The sequence below is a fragment of the Triticum urartu genome, chromosome 2 (assembly GCF_003073215.2).
Source record: "Triticum urartu cultivar G1812 chromosome 2, Tu2.1, whole genome shotgun sequence".
Taxonomy (NCBI): domain Eukaryota; kingdom Viridiplantae; phylum Streptophyta; class Magnoliopsida; order Poales; family Poaceae; genus Triticum; species Triticum urartu.
In genome coordinates, this window is record NC_053023.1 from 30,951,899 (window position 1) to 30,973,100 (window position 21,202).

Sequence of the window (21,202 nt, forward strand, 5' to 3'; positions counted from 1 at the left end):
CATTTCTGGTTGTAAAAAGTCGTATCAGTTCTCAAAAAAGAGGTTTAAATTGACAACATAAGATTTGTTTTTCTTTTCTTATGACGTATGGACAGCTGTGGTCATCAATCTTTCTTATCTATTCCCCCCTCTGTTCCAAAATAATTAGAAACTTCTCTGAATTTAAAAGTTAACTTTACTGCTTTTTATTTATATATTTTTCTACCAGCCATTTCAGAATGTGAAGTGCATTTGAGTGAATAGTTGTGAAGTTGAGCTTGAGGATGATTGCTTCACTCCCCCCTAGAGTGAATATCATGAATAATCTCATAGAGGGTTAGGATCCCATCCAAAATTAAGGCGGTTTGTGCATTACTAATCACACGATGGGCCACCAGGAAAAGCCGAGTGGCAAAGCATTTTACGTGGAACTTAGATAAATTATTAATTAAGGGAATAGATCTAAATAAACAAATATTATCAGCTCCCTTAACTTTAGAAATAAGGGATTAATTCAGACATTTGATGTCGACCGTGCTAATACAAAAACCTAAAATAACTTTGTAGACAAGGGGGTTTAAGGATGTTCCAAATTTTTTTGAAGAACGTAACCAAAAACCAGTCCAGGCCAGGAGCCGAATTAGATTTTGATGAGGAAACAGCCTTGTCAATTTCTTTCTCGGAAGGAGTCGAATCTCTTCTTTGTCAAAAAATGGCAATAAATTGCCTAGTATACAACACTTCCCCCTGGTAATTTTTATACCATGAGAAAGAAGCTTGAAGATCACCAGACTTTGCAAACACCGTGCCTATTCCTATGCCTGATCTAAGTCGAAGTAAGTTCTAGTAACAGCAAAACCTGGGCTAGCTAGAATCAAAGAGGAAAACCCTGGCCTGGTGGTCCCCTGCTTGAAGTCCTATCTAAGCTGCCGTAGGAGTTCTGTGACTGCTGCGGTCGTGAATTAGGTCTTGCAGGAAGCGCCCCGCCTCCAGAATAGGAACTACGAGGTTGTTGCTGCTGCTGCCACTGTTGGGTTGCTGTATACGGCGCAGGCTGGTAGCCGCCAGCATGCGACGGGGGTTGCCCGTATCGTCCAAAACCCGATGACGGAGGAGCAGGGTATGATGAATATGCGTTGCTACTATTATTCTGATGGTATCGAGATGGATGCCGGCCCGCTCCTCTTGAATCGCTGTGGCTGTCTCTTGCATATGGATGGTGCCTTCCGCGATTATCTCTTGTGTACTGATGACCTGATCCTGATGGCAGCGCATAGGCTGGTACATGACCATAGGGTAGATTATCACTAGGAACATGCCAACCAGGGTGTCCAGCAGGCTGCTCCATCCATGGTGGCATTCCATTTGGATAATGCATACCACTCATTATAGTTTGATATGGCCTAGCCGGAGGGTAGTGCCCGCCGCCGCGAACATTCAAGCTGTTTGCAACTAGTCGGTGTGCGGCCTCCCCTAGTTGGCGGCCCTGCTGTATCGATCCTGCAGGGTTTTGCCTGAACCATTTCAAAAGTTGGTTACGATTTGCAATGTGGAAGCAATGATTGACTAAATAGGGCCCAAAACGCATACACTACCTGCTGCTGTTATCACAATGCCTCCTGTTGTCATCATGAGGCCTCCTGCCATTGTCTTCATGCCACAGCACAGGCGGTGGCTTCAGATCACCAGCTTCAACAATCTTCAGAGCAGATTAAACAACGCTTGTTAACCGTGAACACTTCCGGAGTGGGATGATACACTCATGTCGATGTTACACGAAAATAAACAACAGTTCTGTACCTTCTTGGGCATGATAACACCAGCAGGTGGACGCGCTATGTGCTTATGAGGATCTGGAAGCTTGTAGATTGAGCATCTAGAGAAGGCAAATGTCATAATCTTGAAATCAAGTGCCACTAGATCATATCAATAATACAAGGGGATAATGAGCTTACATCACTTGATTGTCCATAATATCCTCCAGTCCATCCACAGGAGATCTGAAGACAGGTGAACATGGATCCCCGCCACAAAGTGAGATGTAACCACTCATTCCTCCACTGCATAAATAACCAAGAGCAGCTAATTAAGTGATATTGTAGTTATAGCAGCTCATATAAGAGGCACTTATTGATTACTCCCTCCGTCCGGAAATACAAAGTAATATACTATAATATGGTGGAACTACTACAGTTTAACGAGAAAATACTATCTGCAGTCAATCAAGAATCCTGGTAGGGTTAGCTAACCTGGCAGAAGGCTTCAGTGGCTCTTTAATTTCATTTCGCTCATTATCGGGCAGATGTCCGAATTTGCTGCTGAGAGAGCAGATATAAGGCGCAACTGGGTGCAAGCTATTCACAAAAAGCATATTGTACATTGTACTGTTTCGTCTTGCTTCTTCAGGCTACACAAAATATGAGGAAAATATGGAAATCTTAGAAGTTAAAACAAGATCCTCTACTACATGTATGCCATAAAAACAAAACACACGAGACACTGTTCCATACCGTCAAAGTATGCTCGACTTTTTCAATCTCAGACAGCAACCTAGCTTCATCAATGAAGGGCAGTTTGGCTATCCCCTGTAAAGTACAAATTTTAGTTAAATTAAACATGGAAGAAGTATGATATACATAATTATGCTTACTAAGATAAATGTACCTGCCAAGAAAATCTCTTTCCATTCATATCTACTTCAAAATCTGCAGCATATGTACAAAGGTTCACCCGGATTAGAATTGGATTAAGGTTGTAGCTAGGAGAATCAGATACTATTTGTGATTATATCTTTGAAAAATAAGCATACCAATCGGATAAAAATCAATTATCGGCGAACTTGGATCAGTCATCAACTGCCGATACCGTAGAGGGAGTGCATGTGAGCTGAAATGCAATGAAACAAACTATCAAATAATCCACCACATGAAGGTACTAAGATCGAAGAAAAATATTAGCATATTCACCTTGCCGCTGGGAATACTCCCAGAAGCTGATCGAAAGGTTTGAATGGTGACCCAAGTTCAAAAGTTATATTAAGCCGGCCTAAACCTTTTAAATCGGAAGCAAAAGGGGCATAGTGATGAGGGTAAAACCTACACATAATGAGAATAAATTAGAACGAAACAGGTATTGGTGGGATGGGTAGAGGAATTAATTAAAAATAGCAGCAATCGTGCTACAAATAAAACTGTGTAGCATATAATTGGCCATTTAAAACAGGCTAAAATTAAATTACCATTGCCATGAGCAGACACCTTCATAATAGTAGTGCATTACCCAACACAGACCTTCAGTATATTTGAGAACCTGAAGGAGCATAGAGCAGATCATATAAGAAGAAAATAGAGAATTAGGGAAAAAATATTTTTAAAATAATGATCAAGTCAAAATTTCTATCATGAATTCAGTAATAATGGCAACAGGGTATGGTGTCGATAATGAATCATGAATGCAGTTTGCTTTTATTTATGAATGCAGTATATTAAAGACACTTCCACGATACTTACAACATCTCTACGTATTTCTTCAATTTGCTCAGGTGTTCTTGCACCAAACTTGTCTTCATAATACCTTTCCCTCCATCCTGGTTCTCCAAGCTTTATCTGAATATTAACAAATAATGTTATCACTTGAGTAAAATATAAAAAATAGAGATTCAGAAGGTCCAAAAAAATAGAAGTGTACTTTCAATTCCCAAAGCCCCAAATATCTTCGATAATTTAGTTTTGTGTGCAACATATTAGAAGTTCCGAAGACAAAGGATGGGGCACTAGCTCCCACAGCAGGGAATAGTCTCTGAGAACTTATATTAGGACAAACTTGAATTTACAACTGCAACCAACTGATACAGTAGCAGAAGAAGACTTGTGCACAGATGACCAAAGATACAAGACATACCTTGTCCTCCTCTGGATTTTCAGAATTAAAAAGATCTGATTTATCACGAAGTGCGACTTTAAGCATTGACTTCAGTTCTTCTTTGTTTTCACGTGCCTATAAGAGATTCAGCAAGATTCAGATGAAACCATAAAAATATCTTCAAAACAAATATAATACCTTCTCAAACAAGATCAAATTAAGTACCTGTTCTTCGACACTAATTTCAGCTTCAACAAGAGCAGCAGAAAGGCTGGAATCTGAAGATGATACACGTGCTTTCTTAGCTCGACTGCCCTTTTCCGTGCTATCTTTATGAGCTCCATTATGTTCATATGGTGAAGCCACAGCCCCAGAGGCAAGGCGAGACCCTTGGAAACGCGCAACAGGTACAATAAGATCGCCACTGACATGGGGATCCAGATCATCGCTTCGCTTTGCTTGGGCTTTATCACGTTTTATTCTTTCAGCTTGACGCTACAAAGGACAACATCGTTGTATGTAAACTGTTAACAGCTGAGCATCAAATGTATATAAGTAAGAAATGTTACATAGGCATATTGCTCTTCACAATATACACGCCAGGTATAGCTGAAGTTAAGCAAGATTGACAAGCAAAATCAAGATAGTCATGCAAACGTGCTCTTTTCTGAAATATTTTATCCTCGTATGAACCAACTGCTTGAATGAAGTGTTCAACTCTATTCAGATCCGGCTACAACAATCGAGATAAAATGTGTTATTAACTTATTGCTGATGTACCCATGAGGATCATTTCAAATAAAATAAATTTCAGACGAAGAAACCACATGGGTCAGATGATGTACAATACCGTGCAAGTGTCGGTTAAATAGCCACCCATATTAGGAAATTCCTTCTTGTATACAGCAATTAGCAAATTAATAGCTCCCTGCAGACAGATAACCATTGTGTCAGTGTGACAACAATCTAAGAAAGTGAACTACAAACAGAGGAACGTTTCAAACTTTGAAAGAAAAAAAAGTAACACTACAAAAACTAACCTCACGAATCTCTAGTGTCGGCATGTGTGGAAGAAAATCATTGCCAACAAAAAAGCACATGAAGATGAAATCATCAATGATGCGTTCAAGATCAATCTTGAAAGGTGGATTTGGCATTCTGAACTCGTATTCTAGGTACTCTCGTAGGGTCCATATATTCAAGAACTGTGAAAGCACGAAAGTGGAGCAGTACAAATGAGAATAAGTCTGTTGGTAATTCCACTGAATAGCGCCACACCACAAGCTGCAACTAAAGAAATTGATCATTATTACCTGGTAAGGTTTCTTTGGTACTATTTCATCACCCTTCTCATCAAACTCCCCAGCTTTCCGTTTTGCCTTTCCTTCACACTTTGCTGCTAGATGTCCAACTTGACCACACAGGAAGCATTTGTCCTGCTGTCCAGGTGTAAACACCACCTGCAAACACAAAGTGTATGCAAATAAGGTTTCATGGCATAATGTCAAACAAAATGTTCAAGGAAAAGGAGTATCAACATTAAAGCAGAGTAGAAACAGAGACAACAGTATAAAATTTAAAAGATGTATCATTTTGATTAACACAAGGCTGTGATGTGTATGTATATGGTCAAAAGGTGTAAATTCTGTATTTTGAGAAGAGAACCTCTCTCAGTATGGAGAAGTGTACTTCATGTGTTGCTAGAGCTAACATGATTAGATCTGCATCCTGCATTCATGAGATTAATTTTATGCATTAGCGAAACTAACAGATAAAATAGTCCAACAAGAAATAGAACATTAAGCATACAGAAACAGAACTTACCAGGCCATACAGGCAATGTCGGGTATTTGCATTGAGTTCATTACAGAGGTTCCTATTGCCACGAATGTAGGACATGATTTTGTGTTCCCCTTCACCAGGAACATTGGCATCAGAAAGAATAACCTTCAAAAGATTGTAAATCAGGACACATATTATTTCTACATACTTCCTAATAACAATCCATAGAGTTTGTGAACCCCAAGAAAATATGACTAAGCATATTAACAAATGTATTTAAAAGCCAGATTAGTAAAAAAAAATCATGCTTACTTTAATTTTTTTCCATCCAAGATCATAATTCAACCTGAGGTGGATGTAGTACTGCAAAGCAACTGATAGAACAGCCATGAACTCTGTCCCGGGGGTAATAACATTAGAATCACAGGTTTGTGATTGCTGTTTTGGAGGAAGCTTTCTTCCTTCCCTCTCAAACTCTTGACGCAGTTTTTCTTCTTCTTCGGCCTGGATGGACATAGGACGCAAGTGGCCAGTGAGTGCAAATCATAAATGGTTGCAACTGTCCACAAATAACAATAGATACGGCTGTACAATTATACACTGAATATGAGAAGATGATTCCATTAGAATACTGACCGCATCAGCAGCATCTTTTGCAGCTCTGAATCGTCTAGAGCGCTGCTGGTTCATCTTAGCACGAGGAGCCACACCATCTGTAAACCATTGTAGTATAATACAAAATGGAGAAACAAATTGTTTAATGTAGGTACATAGATACAATAGTAACTAGTAAGTTGTTCAACGGAAAGCTTAACAAGTGAAGAAATATGTCGCCATTGTTCAGAGAAGAGGATGCCTATTCATTCTAAAGGAAGAGTAGTATGACTATGATGTGAGCGTATACACATATATAGTTGCATTATGGCAAGATGCTGTGCACGATAATACCTAGCGAGTAACATAGTTTAATTATACTGAGCACTCCTAATTATTTCTACCATTGATCAGTATAAATAACCATACGAACGAAATCAGTTCAAGCGACATTAGAGCATGCAGCTAGCCAAACAGAAAAAATGAGCGAGAGAATTCCCTCCATAGCCAGACAAATAGATGAAACACGTACCAATGGCCATGTAGAGAAGCTTGCGAGGGCGAACCATGACAAAGAGCCTGTCTATGTAATCGAACATGCACTGGAAGACCTCAGCAAATGTCGTCGGCGAGGGCTGTGGCAGAAAATGCAATAGAAGTGAGAAGCACGGTCAACGCAGTGGTTGAATATCGGGTGTGGCTAGCTCTCATCTAGATGTGGGTACTAACTAAGATCCACAATTAATCCGCAGGACTGTTGGTAAATAACTGGGGAAATAAAATGTTTCTGGTAGGACTGTTGTTGATACATGCAGTAGCAGTGTGCAATCCACTGCAGGGTGTCCTAAGTCCTAACTAAAATAGAATTGAATCTTGTGCAGATTCACTTGTCCAGATCGAAATTAGTTTTGCAGTGTGAATAGTTTGATGAAAAACAGAAGAATCGGATTGAATCCTGGAACTGCATATCAAATTCAGTTTTGCTAAAGCACATCTAGATGTGCCATAAGTATTGCACATCTAAGTCCTGTATCATTGATCTTATGCGGAGATTCCATCAATTTTGTATACTTGAACTATAGTAACATGCTCCTGCAACCTCAAGATGATTTGGGGACGGACAGTATTGAAGCTCTCCCTCCCTTTGAATTGCAAAAAACAAGTATGATTCTACAAGTAATTAAGTAAGACCCAGCTGCGGATCGAACAGCTAGCTAGCCAAATCAAGCACGTACCCTGTCCTCGGGGTGGAAGCAGGGGTGTATGATCCCGTTCATGTCGAGGTAGAGGTTGTCGAACTCGAGGCCGTTGGGGTTGGGCTTGGAGGTGTCGATGGGCACCTTCACGCCGTCGATCTCGACGGCCTCCTCCTCCACCACGTCCACCACCACCATCGGGTACTTCTCCGCCAGCCACCGGTAGAACGCCGGGACGCCCATCCTGTCTCCCTCCGCCGCCGGCGAGAGGCGGATCGAGCGAGCTCTTTCGCGGTCTGGTCTGGACCTCGTGACTCGTGACTTCCTGAGGCGGTGGGGGCGGGCCGGGCCAAATAGAGAGGGAGTCCGTCGCAAGCCACGAACCGGTTTTGTTTGCCTCGATACTAACACCTTTCGGTGTTTTTTGGGGCGGTTCAAGCACCTTGCCATAGAACCGGGGTTTTTCTCGGGTTCTTTTTGCCAGCTTTCTTTATTTTTTATATGGGGTTTTCTTTTGTTTTCTTCATTTTTTTTTATTTTTCCCTTCTACTTTTCCTTTTTTTCATTTTATATATCCATGAACAGTTTTTGAAATTTGTGAAAAAATGGTATATTTTGCGGAGTTTTTTCTAATTCCAAAAATTTTATATATTGCGGAAAAAATGACGGATCACCTCCATAGCCGAAAAGACAAACCGGAAGGTGCGCAGTGACACGTGGATTCCTATAGCCGAAAAGACACAGCTTCTTTGGTGTAGACTTTATTTTGTGCTCCCTCCGTTTCATAATGCAATGCATATAGGTTTTTTGAAAAAATAAAACTTACAAACTTTGTGAAGAAAAATATTTACATCTGAAATGTCAAACATATATCATTAGATTCATCATCATATGTATCCCTCCGTGTCCTGATTCACTATAGTCTCCTCGTATTCTGGGTCATATTTTGACCAAGAAAAATGTAAGTTGTACGTAGCAAAAATAGCATCATTAGAAACTACATTCATATAAGAATCCAACAAATACAAGTCATCCGGGTCTTACTGCCGCCTAGGCACCTCTCGGCTCAAGGACCGACTACTCTCCGATGTCAGCGTCTGCTTTAGTTGAATGCTCTCTTATCAATTGATGTACTGGTAAGGTATGTATTTGATTGATAAATACACAAGAATAATCTTATGCATTAATTAATTCACACTTATTTCCCATAAAAAATAGAATAAGTTCGCATTTTAGGTGAAGGAGAGCTCTGCAAATTAATGAGCGACATGACTCCTCCCTGGCATTGTATCTCTACTCCTGAAAGGGGGACAACAGTGATAGTAGTGCGCGGGGGCCAACGCAAAATCAGGCTCCAGAGCGTCGGGGCATCACTGGAGGAACTATGGATCACAGAATTCAGGGAATGATCTAACAGACAATGGTTATGGATCTTCTCCATTGGAGGAATTCATGATCAATAAGACCCTATATCTATTGAGCTCGTAGATATTGTGGGATGTGATCGAGTTCACGTTTCCTGGTTTCTTCTTCGGATTGCTACGTCTCTTGTACTAGACTTTTCTGGGTTTGATAAGGAAACACTCGGTCATTAGTTGTTGCATTTGTTGGTACAAAGAAGTGAACAGAATAATTTTTGGTTACATGATATCATTGTGTTCTGTGTAAATTGAGCAACTCTATTCAGAAATTGTGTGCTATGTAAACTGAGCAACTATATTCAGAATGATTCAAGATTATTGTAGCATGGAGGCTTGTTCCATGTGGTATCTGTCTTTTTATGATTCTTTCATTTGTTATGACTTATGACTATCCTTTCTTTTAATTCTTGTTATTTCATATTTGTTTGCAGGAATCCACATGGTGTATCTTGCCCAATACTTCCCAAATGTGACTATTCTGATCAAGCACCTTTGGTGAGTTTCTCTTTAGATTTTAGAAGGTATATATTGATGCAAAGTTAGTAAAAGATCATTCTGTCTGTAGCAAGAATTGATAGACGCTTTACTTTTTTAGATGCTCCGTATAAACCGTGTAAGATAGCAGCGGGGAGTTTACATCAATATATTGGTACAATTATTATGGCGGGTGTTCTATGTCCCTTCGCTTAGGTGCTAGGCCTTAGAATTTCAGAGAGATTCAAGGAAGATAATGGACAAGTACATTGGTATGAATAGGTCATCGACTTTGACAGAAAATGCATACAGATTATCAGTTTTCCTGCTGAGTTGTACTATTATGCTATAGAATACGCATAATTAGTTACATATCAGTGGGCTACTCATCTGGTTAGTTTTCTCAAGCCATTTTCTCTGTGTGTGTATATGTTATTTTCCTTTTTACACTAACAAGAGTTTCATACTATTTGTACATTGGTATGAATAGGTCGTCGACTTTGACATAAAATGCATACAGATTATCAGTTTTCCTGCTGAGTTGTACTATTATGCTACAGAATACGCATAATTAGTTACAGATCAGTGGGCTACTCATCTGGTTAGTTTTCTCAAGCCATTTTCTCTGTGTGTGTATATGTTATTTTCCTTTTTACACTAACAAGAGTTTCGTGCTTCAGGTATGGTGTGGTGCCCCCCCCCCCCCCCTCATTACCAGCAATTTTTGGTAGGGAATGAAGAAGAAAAGATGGGCAGCATATATCCTAAACACGATATACATAATCTTATAATACATGGCTTCACTTAGTGAACATTAATTCTCTCCAGTGATAGGCTTTTGCATTGTTTTGCTGAACCAATGTATATTCGCTTTTGCCAATTTAAATGTATACAGTTTCAATTTCAAATCTATACACTCTATTTGTTTTTCTCCACCTTTTTGCGGTGATGAAAGAATTGTATTGTTTTAGCACGACAATGATGTGTATTTCACTTATTGCAAATGTTACATCCGTAATGATTCCTTGTTTTACCACCAGAAAAGAAAAATCAAAGCATTCCAATGTAACAGTAATCTGATGCAAAAGAACAGTAGTTTAGTGTTGAACCCTTGATTAACTGTCAACGATATTTTCATAAACAAAATAATCATTTGTTTTCTTATATGGGCTAAGTTGGGCTATATATCGTGGTCATTAATCAAGTTCACTTTTTGTGCAGTGTAAGCATAGACAGTAGGACGAGAAAGAGAAGAACGACAATTATCCCTTGTAGCAATGAATGGTACGTGGGCGCTGGAGGTGGAGCATACTGATGACTAGGAATATGTTCACATTTCAACTCGCCTCTGACGTCACTGTGCATTTGCAAAGTTGAATGGACCTTTGAGAATGATTTCTATAGTTACTTGTTGTTTTGTGTCAATAGTATGTGTTAGGTTAACCCACTCTATTATATTATAAACATGAAAATTTCCATCCCTATTGCAATGCATGACGAAGATGAGATGGACGTTATCTGCTTTTAAAGAAAGTGGCTCCAGCGAGAAATGTCCCGCTACAACGGTAAACCGAGCGGGAAGGGAAGGTTCCAACAGAAAAAAGGGAAGATGCATCGAGGGATGAGGTTTTTGTGTTGGACCCGGATGTTGAAGATAACATGGTGGATAGCCCGTAGCAACGCACGGGCATTCTGCTAGTAGGACCAATAATCCAGTATAGTACTCATTTAATGACTTATACTTGATATTGTCAGGGAAGAAAAGGAGTATTTAATCGATTACAGATCAGACCATCAGTGTTTGACTCAATATGATGTGTGCCCTTACTTTTTTTTTGCTAAAGAGAAGCTAAAAATGAGATTTTGGCTGATAGTTAACTTATTTACTTTGGTAAGGCATATGTCGATTTTACTACATTCTTTGATCGGCTATAGTCAATTTGCTTTAGGACCCATGCTCTCTGTAGCCTTGATTTAATTCATGCTAGACATTGTTTCAGAAAACAAGCGATCTGTTCCATAATGCCTATATTCTTTCTAAACCCAGAGAAGCATGATGGTGATATTGTTATGCATGTATGAGTTGGACATCAGCTATTTATTTTGTACATAAAACATCCAATACCATCATTTTATTCACTCCATATTTTACACTTACTTTCTAAACATCATGTAATACAAAGTTCCCGCTGCAACGCGCGGGGCATCATCTAGTTTAATTAGGAGTATGGTGCTATAGATGCTACTACTATGCTTACGTGTACTAATATTTCGCAGTCGTGCTTCTGCCAACGATTGCATGCGCTGACTTGGTTGGTTGTCCTTTGTGCCAAAGAAAGAAAAATGCATTTGTGCTAATTTGCCAATGTGTGCGTTGGTGCATGTGTGTAATAAGTTGTATAGGCTTATGTGAAGTCACACAAGAGCAGAACCTTTGCTGATTATAAATTGTTTGATGAAAGATTGTATGTTCATTTGCCTAAGGGGTTGGTGTGAAAATCATCACGACAAACCCTGAATGGCCTACTTCATAGTGCTCAGCTGGAACCCATGACCAGTTCGCCACCAACCCTGAATACCCTATTTTAATTAGGAGTATGGTGAGTCTATGAAAAAGTTTACTATTTACGTATTGTTTTGATCCAATTTGTTTTTTTTGCTGAGAGCTACTTATATGTTTAATGGTCTGAAATTTGGAGCGCACATCACGCATCAGATTATCTTCCATGCAAAAAAAAAACCCAGATTTTTCTTGAATTTTTCTAGTTTTTTTTTGAATTTTCTGTTCATCGTAGGTGCAGCTGAGCCTCGGCACGGAATCACCTTGTTCGCTATAGATGCTACTATTATGCTTACGTGTTCTAATATTTAGCCAATGTTTACTAAGTTGTCCTTGCGCCAAAGAAAGAAATGCATTTGTACTCAGTAAGTTGTGCTAATTTGCCAATGTGTGCTTAGGTGCATGTGTGCAATAAGTTGTATATGCTTTCTGTGCAAGTCATGAGAGCTTTGTGGCATTGGCATTGTGTAGATTCTCCTGCGTCAGGCTATGTGTACCGAGCTGGTGATCTACAAAAGGTGGACGGATCAGCGGGAGCAACAATGAAATTACATGCGGGGTGGACCATTGATGATGAGGAACCTGAAAGACAGTGCAAGATCTTGATGTTAAGATGTGGAGAGGATCAGGCAGGCAATGACAAGATTGGGTGGACGACGATAGGAACGGGCCAATCAATGATCGATGTGGTCATGTCGGTCATATAACTGCATTTCACTGATACATTGCTTTTTCGAGAAAAGTCACTTATAAGGCATCTTATATTTGATAATTACTAAAAAAAAGACAATAGTTCATACAATGAAAAGACAACAAGATATGAAATGGCGAGCAAAAAAATAGACTACAAACAAAACCCGTCTTCTTACTTTGATTGCACATCACCCGTCAAAGTTTGAAACTTACACTGAATCACCGGTAAGGAAAAGGGACACTTGCAAACTCCTTCGCTAAACTAAGCTTTGAAGACTGTGACAACCGTTCACTGCTAGAAACAATGTCTAGTAAACATTAAAGGAACATCAGTTGGGGCATCATCCCACGTAATGTAGGCTTATAATGCTTCACCACCAGTCTAGATGGGGTGGAGAAACCGAACCATGCCGCAAAATAAAATTCATAGAAAAATGTCAAAATCACCACACCAAGTGCCAGCCCACTACTTAACTTGATTGATACACCAACTACTAAGATCCACTAAGATCCGAAAACAGTCAACAAATCTAGCGACATGTACCCTCACAGCCCTACGACGCTGCCAGATCGATCATCGTCGAAGTACCAACATGGCGGCGTGAAGGAGAGAGCTTGAGTGGCGGCTAGGGTTGGGACAATTTTCCGAATACACTCTACTAAGGGCGAAAGTGGTTAGATAATTTCGATGCAACCAAATAGAGTCACCACCTCACCCCGGTACCAGAAAAGCCCATGTATGAACAAGGGTTGATTTTACTTCCACACTTAGCTACTCTAGGTTGGGGAGTAGGGCCAGGGGGGAAGTTCTAGATACTTTTCCGTACTTTGTATCTGGCGTACTTCACCTAATTTCCTCCGCAGTCTTAGGCTTCGGTGGCATTTATCACGCGCTTCTGGGACCCGAGACTCTTGAGGAATCTTTTCCATTCTTTGGTTATGTCTGGAAAGATAGAAATAAAATGACTACAATTTTTGGTATTCACTTAATTTTGTTAGGTCTAGGTGCTTTTCTTCTAGTACTCAAGGCTCTTTATTTTGGCGGTGTATATGATACCTGGGCCCCTGGGGGGGGAGATGTAAGAAAAATTACCAATTTGACCCTTAGTCCCAGTGTTATATTTGGTTATTTACTAAAATCTCCTTTTGGTGGAGTAGGGTGGATTGTTAGTGTAGATGATTTAGAAGATATAATTGGTGGGCATGTATGGTTGGGTTTTATTTGTGTATTTGGCGGAATTTGGCATATTTTAACCAAACCCTTCGCATGGGCTCGCCGTGCATTTGTATGGTCCTGGAGAAGCTTACTTGTCTTATAGTTTAGCTGCTTTATCTGTCTTTGGTTTTATCGCTTGTTGCTTTGTATGGTTCAATAATACAGCTTATCCGAGTGAGTTTTATGGACCCATCGGGCCAGAAGCTTCTCAAGCTCAAGCATTTACTTTTCTAGTTAGAGACCAGCGTCTTTGGAGCTAATGTGGGATCCTCTCAAGGACCCACAGGTTTAGGTAAATATCTAATGCGTTCCCCAACCGGGGAGGTTATCTTTGGAGGGGAAACAATGCGTTTTTGGGACCTTCGTGCTCCATGGTTAGAACCTCTAAGGGGCCCCAACGGTTTGGACTTGAGTAGGTTGAAAAAAAGACATACAAGCCTTGGCAAGAACGACGCTCAGCAGAATATATGACCCACGCTCCTTTAGGCTCTTTAAATTCCGTGGGTGGCGTAGCTACCGAGATCAATGCAGTTAATTATCTCTCTCCTAGAAGTTGGTTATCAACTTCTCATTTTGTTCTAGGATTCTTCTTTTTTGTGGGCCATTTATGGCATGCAGGAAGAGCCCGAGCTGCCGCAGCAGGTTTTGAAAAGGGAATCGATCGTGATTTGGAACCTGTTCTTTACATGAACCCTCTTAACTAAGATTTTCTTATTTATACATGTTCTACTTTTTTTCTGTTCTGGCTTGGTTATTCCATCTAGCCGAGCCATTCATTCCTTTTTATGAAAGAAAGATAAGGGACAGGAAAAAATGAAAGAAACAAACTATTCAATAAGCAAAAGGAGAGAGAGGGATTCGAACCCTCGATAGTTCCTAGAACTATACCGGTTTTCAAGACCGGAGCTATCAACCACTCAGCCATCTCTCTACAGCCTAATCCTTATTTTACTCCTACAAATAGAACATAGCCATATAAAAAATAAAAAGATTTGTTAGCCTCTAGAAAGATGTCAGATACAAGTTCCTTTTCGGTATATCTCTGTATACTGTATACACGGATACATGATCCACTATACCCGCTTGTGAAATAAAGAGTAAATAATCTCTTCTCACCCCATATCCAAATAAAAAGCGGTTTAATTTGAATTAAAGAGAAGAATCAATGGATTCATGATTAAACCCCTCCTACTTCTTGTATTTTTTTACAATTTTGGTTTAAGTGAGGGATCAAATATGTATAGTCAACTTTATTTGATGGTAGCTTGGAGGATTAGAAATATGACTATTGCTTTCCAATTAGCTGTTTTTGCATTAATTGCGACTTCCTCAATCTTAATAATTAGTGTACCCTTTGTATTTGCTTCTCCTGATGGTTGGTCAAATAATAAAAATGTTGTATTGTCCGGTACATCATTATGGATTGGACTAGTCTTTTCTCGTAGCTATTCTGAATTCTCTCATTTCTTAAATTAAATTTGGTTAATATTTATTAACCCCATAAAAAAGAAATAATAAAGGCCATTTCTTCTAAAAAATTAGAATAGTGAGACGTATTAAAACGCATTTTGCGTTCCGAATTGCTAGCTCTTCTCTTTCAGTATTATGAAATTCCATTCCCATTAGAATATTCATTGACAGATAAAAAAAAAGGAAAACTCTAATATAATAGAAAATGAAATGAAATGGTCGACCCAGACATAGGAGGTCGACCCAGGCGGATATACACTATAAAATATATACCGTAGCGAGCGTAGTTCAATGGTAAAATATCTCCTTGTCAAGGAGAAGATACGGGTTCGATTCCCACCGCTCGCCCGCTTAATTTATCAAAGTACTATGATAAAAAGTTTAGTCTAGTTAACTGTTTAACTACTTATATTAAATTAAGTATTAATTTAATAAATCTAGCGACATGTACCCTCACAGCCCTACGACGCCGCCAGATCGAACATCGTCGAAGTACCGACATGGCGGCGTGAAGGAGAGAGCTTGAGTGGCGGCTAGGGTTGGGACAATTTTCCCGATACACTCTACTAAGGGCGAAAGTGGTTAGATAATTTCGTTGCAACCAAATAGAGTCACCACCTCACCCCCCCGGATGCTAGTATATAAGACATCTACCACTTCGTCCCTGGCAAAAGGCCGCTACCGAATTCTGCAGGAACCGAGGGGCGAGGCCGGAAGAAGGCAGTGTTTCTCGGCGGGGCAGAAAAGGAATCTCCCGGAGCGAAAGAAATGGGGATAAAATTCAAGGTCAAGCTATACAAGGACAGGGCGGGAAGCAGCGGAGACGCCGCCGCCGCCGGCGGACCCACGCCGCCGCCCGCGCCGTCGCCCTCCCCCGACCCCGCGGCGCTTCCCACCTCGCCGCACCCGCGTCAGCCGCCGCCGACCGCCATCTTCAGTTACACGGTGAGTTTCTTGCTTCCTCCTGCTGTCTCCCGGGTGAGCGGCGAGGCGATGGTTGCTCGGCGACCGTTTCGCCGGTATCTCGTTCGTGCAGCGCGATTCGGTGGTGCGTCCGGGTGGCCTCGGCTTCGTTCTTGGCCCGCTTTCGGGCATTTCCTGCGCCCAGTTCGTGGGGGGACGCTTTCTTGGCTGCTGCGGGATCGGGCGTCGTCGTCGTAGTTTGGTTATCAATCTCTTGGCTACGTTCTTCGAATTGGTGCGGTTGTTCGATTCTGATTTCGAGCCCTCCAACCAATTCGTCGGGGCTTCTATCCAGAAATTGCGTTCCTTTGATTGCTGCGAGTTCTTGGTCCAACCGCGCGCGTGACTTGGAAACTGAAGGCTGTTGGATTTCCCTCTGTTGTCCGGGCCGGGAGTTCTGGGTCTCACTGCACTTTTTTACACCGTTCTCTGCACTTGTGCTGCAAACTTTTCTTTTCTTACAATGTCATGCCATTTTTCTAGTATGAAGGACAGGATGATGATGACGATGATTGGCCCGAAGACGATGGGACGGATTTGGATGCGGTGCAGGAGGATGAGGTGAGAATTTGTGTTCCTTTGCTGCTACTTCCTAGTTCAATTCCATGACTTGGTGACTTGAGTTATTTGTCCAGTTGTTTCTGAACACAGAAAAGGATGCCTCACAGTGCTGGAATTATAGTTGTCTAGTTGTTGAATGTTGATTGCATTAGTTGGAGTCTGAATCTGTTGCTGTAGTTGTTGCTACACTTGTTTCTTTTCGGGTAATTATGGGCCTTATTTGTGCTGGAAAGTATCCTTTACAACTCCCTGTCTGCAATTGTTTATAGGATGAATTACCAGATGATCAGAAATTCTACATTCCATTGTTCATGAGTGGTCAAAAGAAGAATCTCCCGCATGGTATTGTTCGGCATGACTCGGTGCTGCTCAACAAAAATGAATACTTTTCTCTGTGGAAAAACTGGAATCAGCTGCTGGACGGCAAGAGAACATACCTCCGGCCACCGAGGGGCCGCCGTGTTCTCAGTGTCAGTGGTGTTTTCCGGCGGCCCTTAGCTCGTCCATGGGCATTAGAATTCCAGGTGAGAAAATCATAGCTCCTCTGTTCACAACAATGCAGTGAATAAACTTTCACTAGATTTTAAAGAGTTAGATCTTGAAATATTTCCAGTGAGCTTCTTCACTGTCCCAGTTATTCCTTGTCGGAGAGTAACATTGTTATCTTGAAATTTGTCAGCTTAACATGCTAATTTTATTAGCATTCGCCTTGTTTGAGTGTTTGTTACATGTAACCTTAAAATGTTCAAACTGCAATCACTCCCCTAGAGAACTATGGTCTATGGTACTATCTAGGGAAGACATTGACTTCTTATTTGAATCTTTTGATGTTAATTTTCATAGATGTTATTCTGCGCAATTACAAGTGGAAACTGGAACCTACTCTTGACATGGTCAATATGTGTCTTAACCAATAATGTGAGTTAGGGTACAGGAGAAGTTCTTATGTGACTTAAAATAAGTTTTAGTTTTGCACATTGTGATCGATGATCCTTATCTAATGTTATACATAGGTTTTCTCCATGAAGGCCTCGTGTCATTTTCCTCCTAAATAAGTGGATGATTGGTGCATGAAAACCATAATAGAATTTCTTAGGCTTACAATTTTGCGCCTTGTGCTTCAGCATTACTTATTCGAATCCATTATTAATTCAGATGAATCTACTAAATAGTTAGTCCTTTTTTGCCGTACTTACTTGTTCTATGGCAGGAACCACTCTTGGATTTGGTTGAGGATTATCCAGATAATGACACTGTCCAGGAAATGATCAAGGTAAGTTTGCATGGCACTACAGGAGCATTCTCATTATTTAATTGTTTTATGCTAATGTGCAAAACTAGTTTTGTGCAGATTCTTTGTCAGCGCTATGTGCATTTCAAACGAACTCGTGGAGATGGCAGCTGTTTCTACAGAGCTTTCTTTTTCTCCTACTTGGTAACCATCTAAGTTACTAGGTTTTTTGTGCTGTTGCTTTTTTGTTTTGCATCGAAGTTTGATATGACTATGCTTGTAAACAGGAAAATCTTGGACAAATACAAGATAGTCAAGCTGAAGTTACTCGTCTAATGGAACATGTGGCAGTGTCCAGAGAGAATTTCTGTCGTCTGAAATGGGACAAGGCATACTTCTTAAATCCTGAAGAATACTTTTCAAGTGTTGCTTCTGTATGTATTCTCATAGCTCACAGAAGCTTTTTTTTTCTGATGTCGTAACCCTAATTCTTCTGGAATAAGTTTTGGCATTTACTGAAAATCAAACTATCTATGATTTATAATACTTGCCAAAATAACTTGATGTCCCTTATGTGGCCTGAATTATCCAGTGCCCTTGCTGAATCTGTTCTGAAAGTTATCTGACCCCTTCCACATCATCAGAAAATATCTTTAATGAAGAACAAGCCTCACATTGAAAAAGCCATGCTACTCTTGCTTTTTTACGGTAGTACACATCTTTGTTTACTGTTCCGAGTATGAAATATATGCAGTGAGAATGTGAGATGTATAATAGAAGATAGATTTTGCATTTGGTCATATCTATGACTGAACTAAGGCGAAATTTGGCCCAGCCTGAGCATTCTATTACTTATCGAAAGAACAGCACAAAGTTCCGGCAAATACAAAACTCCTTGGTCTTAGCGAATTCCAAAATACGCCCACTAAACAGGCAAGGACGGTTATGCAGAGTGAGAAGAGACTAAACCTATAAGCGCTCAGGGAGCTGCCATACATGTAAAATTTAAGGAAAGACTGGGAAAGTTCTCTAAATGTTTATTTTCTAGTATCTGAATTACTTAATCTTCAGGATAGTATGTATGGGATCTAAGAAGAGTATAGAGAAGAAATGTTTACAAGTTCAAGTAGTTTTGTCGCATGTAGCATAGAGGAACTGTACCTGCTGCATGAACAGTGGACATATCAGTTTTAGGCTTATTAGCTCTGATCATGGAAATTATTTAATAGCTCAGCATTTCATGCTGTAAATGCAACAACAGGCTATTTATAAAATTTTAAACATTGCGTAGATGACATGGTGGAGAGTACTGGTCTACTGGACCACACCAACTTAAGAGCTCCTTAATAATACTATGGCCTGTCATCATATTCCACTTGACTAAAAACTCCACTTTTCATTCTTGCTACAGTATGGATGCTATTCAGCTCAAGCATTCACTGCAAAAATAGTGGAGCATTAGGAGCAGTTGGCGTGATATTTCGCTGAGATGTTTGTTTGTTGCACCTGCTGTATGCAGTATGCTAAGCGAATATGATTTTGTCGACATAATATAGCTTTGATCATATACTTAACCGGTTTTCTGCATGTTATTTCAGGAGTTGAATCATTTGGTCAATTCTGTTGCAAATGGGTATGAGCTTTGAACTTGATATTTTCTATTGATTTTCTTTGACAAGACATGACATTAAGTTTCAAGATCCCTTTGCTTCTTTGTAGTTACGTTTGGGATTAAAAATAATTGCTTTTATCATTTGCAGTCTTAGTTCTGACGAGTTGCAGAAGAGAAGTCTACAGGAGATGATGCCACTCAGGGGTAAGGATACTACATGCTTGCCAAGATGTTTTGTTTGTCCACTTCTCTCTCGCTTAACACTTTTTTTCCAGTTATTTCCTTCCTAAGATTGCTGGCAGAGACTGAGATCCGTACGCGAATAGATGATTACAACCCATTTATCCCCGGAAAGATGAATGTCAATCAGGTTAGAATTTCTTACCCCTAGTACTTTTCTCGAATAGTCAACTAGTATTATCAACGTTGAGAATTTTCTCTGCATAAGCATGTAAAGTCCCGGAAACAATTACCCCTGAGTTGTAATAAGATAATCATGACCAAAATAAGTTGAGAATTTTCTCTGCATAAGCATGTAAAATCCCGGAAACAATTATCCCTGAGTTGTAATAAGATAATCATGACCAAAATAAGTTAACCAATACTGAATTTACCATTTACATACTGAGCTCACCGTTGCACATATTATGGTTTTGTAACAGTATTGCTGGAAAGAGGTGCGTCCCCTGGACGTTAAAGCATCGGCACTAGCAATGAGGGCTCTAACGTATGCACTTGGCATCCCGCTGCGACTCGAAACTCTAGGCGAAGGCTTGACGGCTGGAGGTTTGCAAGTAAAGCGCCTTGATTTCTTCCCTCGATCAGAATCAGGGAAGGGTGCTTTCCATATAGTTCGAAGCTATTGGTCGTCAACCACAACCCCTGAACCACTGGAGATTGGAAGTGGCAACCTGATATCATCTGATGGCACACCTTTGCTGACCTTGCTGTGTAGGCCTGACAACTGCGATATTTTGTATCGCAAGTAAACAAACGGTGCAAGTATTACTTGACGTACAAAATTCTTGGATGACGATACAAAAACCTAAGGGATTTTTTGTGGCATCTCATCTTAATCTACTTGTAAAGTTGAGATTACTCAATTGAGCAAAAAGCCACAAGCTGTTCTATTCGCTTGGGCATGTTTAGTGTAGTAGTTTTAACTAGGCATCAATTATATATTTAGGAATACTTGCATTGGGAAATGGGAATATATATTGCATTCTTACTGATGTGTTGCTCCTTGGCTTCTGTATTCGGAGGATGAGAATATATGAAGAATTAGTTTTTTTTAATATATATGTTGCAAGGTGATATTGCAGATGTTCTTTTCTCCAAAATTTAAGTATATAATTAGAATGTGACTGCAGATTTGAATCTTCACACTTGCTGAGCTTTTTGGGATAAACGGTTAGGTTCTTGCATGTTTCTGCCTCATGCAGCTTCCCAAGCTTTCTTGTATTAGGGTGAAACTGTAATCTTGGCATACTATTACTGAGAAGTAGTGTCTGGACTTAAAGTAGAATAATATTCAATAAAATCATCTCCTCCAAATGTATTCTGCGGTCAAACTTATCTAGCTTTGAACA

General features: G+C 40.1%; 2 protein-coding genes, 1 non-coding gene and 1 pseudogene across 3 annotated transcripts; 2 read left to right on the forward strand and 2 right to left on the reverse strand.

Annotated features, from left to right (window-relative positions):
- Positions 1-763: 763 nt before the first annotated feature.
- Positions 764-7,708, reverse strand: LOC125540840 (5'-3' exoribonuclease 3-like). The gene is made up of 23 exons (XM_048704383.1): positions 7,452-7,708; positions 6,749-6,851; positions 6,259-6,335; positions 5,935-6,126; positions 5,665-5,787; positions 5,506-5,568; positions 5,154-5,300; positions 4,881-5,045; positions 4,691-4,768; positions 4,489-4,573; positions 4,066-4,337; positions 3,880-3,975; positions 3,489-3,584; positions 3,218-3,288; positions 2,946-3,074; positions 2,789-2,865; positions 2,644-2,684; positions 2,490-2,564; positions 2,229-2,386; positions 1,935-2,039; positions 1,780-1,855; positions 1,575-1,678; positions 764-1,493 (listed from the first exon to the last, which is right to left on the reverse strand). Exons 1-23 carry the CDS (start codon positions 7,653-7,655, stop codon positions 854-856), a joined length of 3,177 nt encoding a protein of 1,058 aa, XP_048560340.1. The 5' UTR covers positions 7,656-7,708; the 3' UTR covers positions 764-853.
- A 1,450-nt stretch (positions 7,709-9,158) lies between these two features.
- LOC125534867 lies at positions 9,159-14,583 on the forward strand (annotated as a pseudogene).
- A 36-nt stretch (positions 14,584-14,619) lies between these two features.
- Positions 14,620-14,707, reverse strand: TRNAS-UGA. The gene has a single exon. It is a non-coding gene; the product is annotated as a tRNA-Ser (tRNA).
- Positions 14,708-15,953: 1,246 nt separating this feature from the next.
- LOC125540841 (OVARIAN TUMOR DOMAIN-containing deubiquitinating enzyme 1-like) lies at positions 15,954-20,908 on the forward strand. The gene is made up of 10 exons (XM_048704384.1): positions 15,954-16,191; positions 16,693-16,770; positions 17,040-17,294; positions 17,981-18,043; positions 18,122-18,205; positions 18,289-18,435; positions 19,600-19,634; positions 19,762-19,817; positions 19,889-19,983; positions 20,276-20,908. The coding sequence occupies exons 1-10, from the start codon at positions 16,015-16,017 to the stop codon at positions 20,600-20,602; spliced, it is 1,317 nt and encodes a 438-aa protein (XP_048560341.1). The 5' UTR covers positions 15,954-16,014; the 3' UTR covers positions 20,603-20,908.
- Positions 20,909-21,202: the final 294 nt, after the last annotated feature.

Coding starts and splice junctions, on each gene's coding strand:
- LOC125540841 (XM_048704384.1), top strand. CDS start 16,015: ATGGGGATAAAATTCAAGGTCAAGCTATACAAGGACAGGGCGGGAAGC. Junction 17,295..17,980: donor CATGGGCATTAGAATTCCAG/GTGAGAAAATCA, acceptor GTTCTATGGCAG/GAACCACTCTTGGATTTGGT. Junction 18,436..19,599: donor ACTTTTCAAGTGTTGCTTCT/GTATGTATTCTC, acceptor ATGTTATTTCAG/GAGTTGAATCATTTGGTCAA.
- LOC125540840 (XM_048704383.1), bottom strand. CDS start 7,655: ATGGGCGTCCCGGCGTTCTACCGGTGGCTGGCGGAGAAGTACCCGATG. Junction 4,769..4,880: donor CGACACTAGAGATTCGTGAG/GTTAGTTTTTGT, acceptor ATCTGTCTGCAG/GGAGCTATTAATTTGCTAAT. Junction 1,856..1,934: donor ATTATGGACAATCAAGTGAT/GTAAGCTCATTA, acceptor TGCCTTCTCTAG/ATGCTCAATCTACAAGCTTC.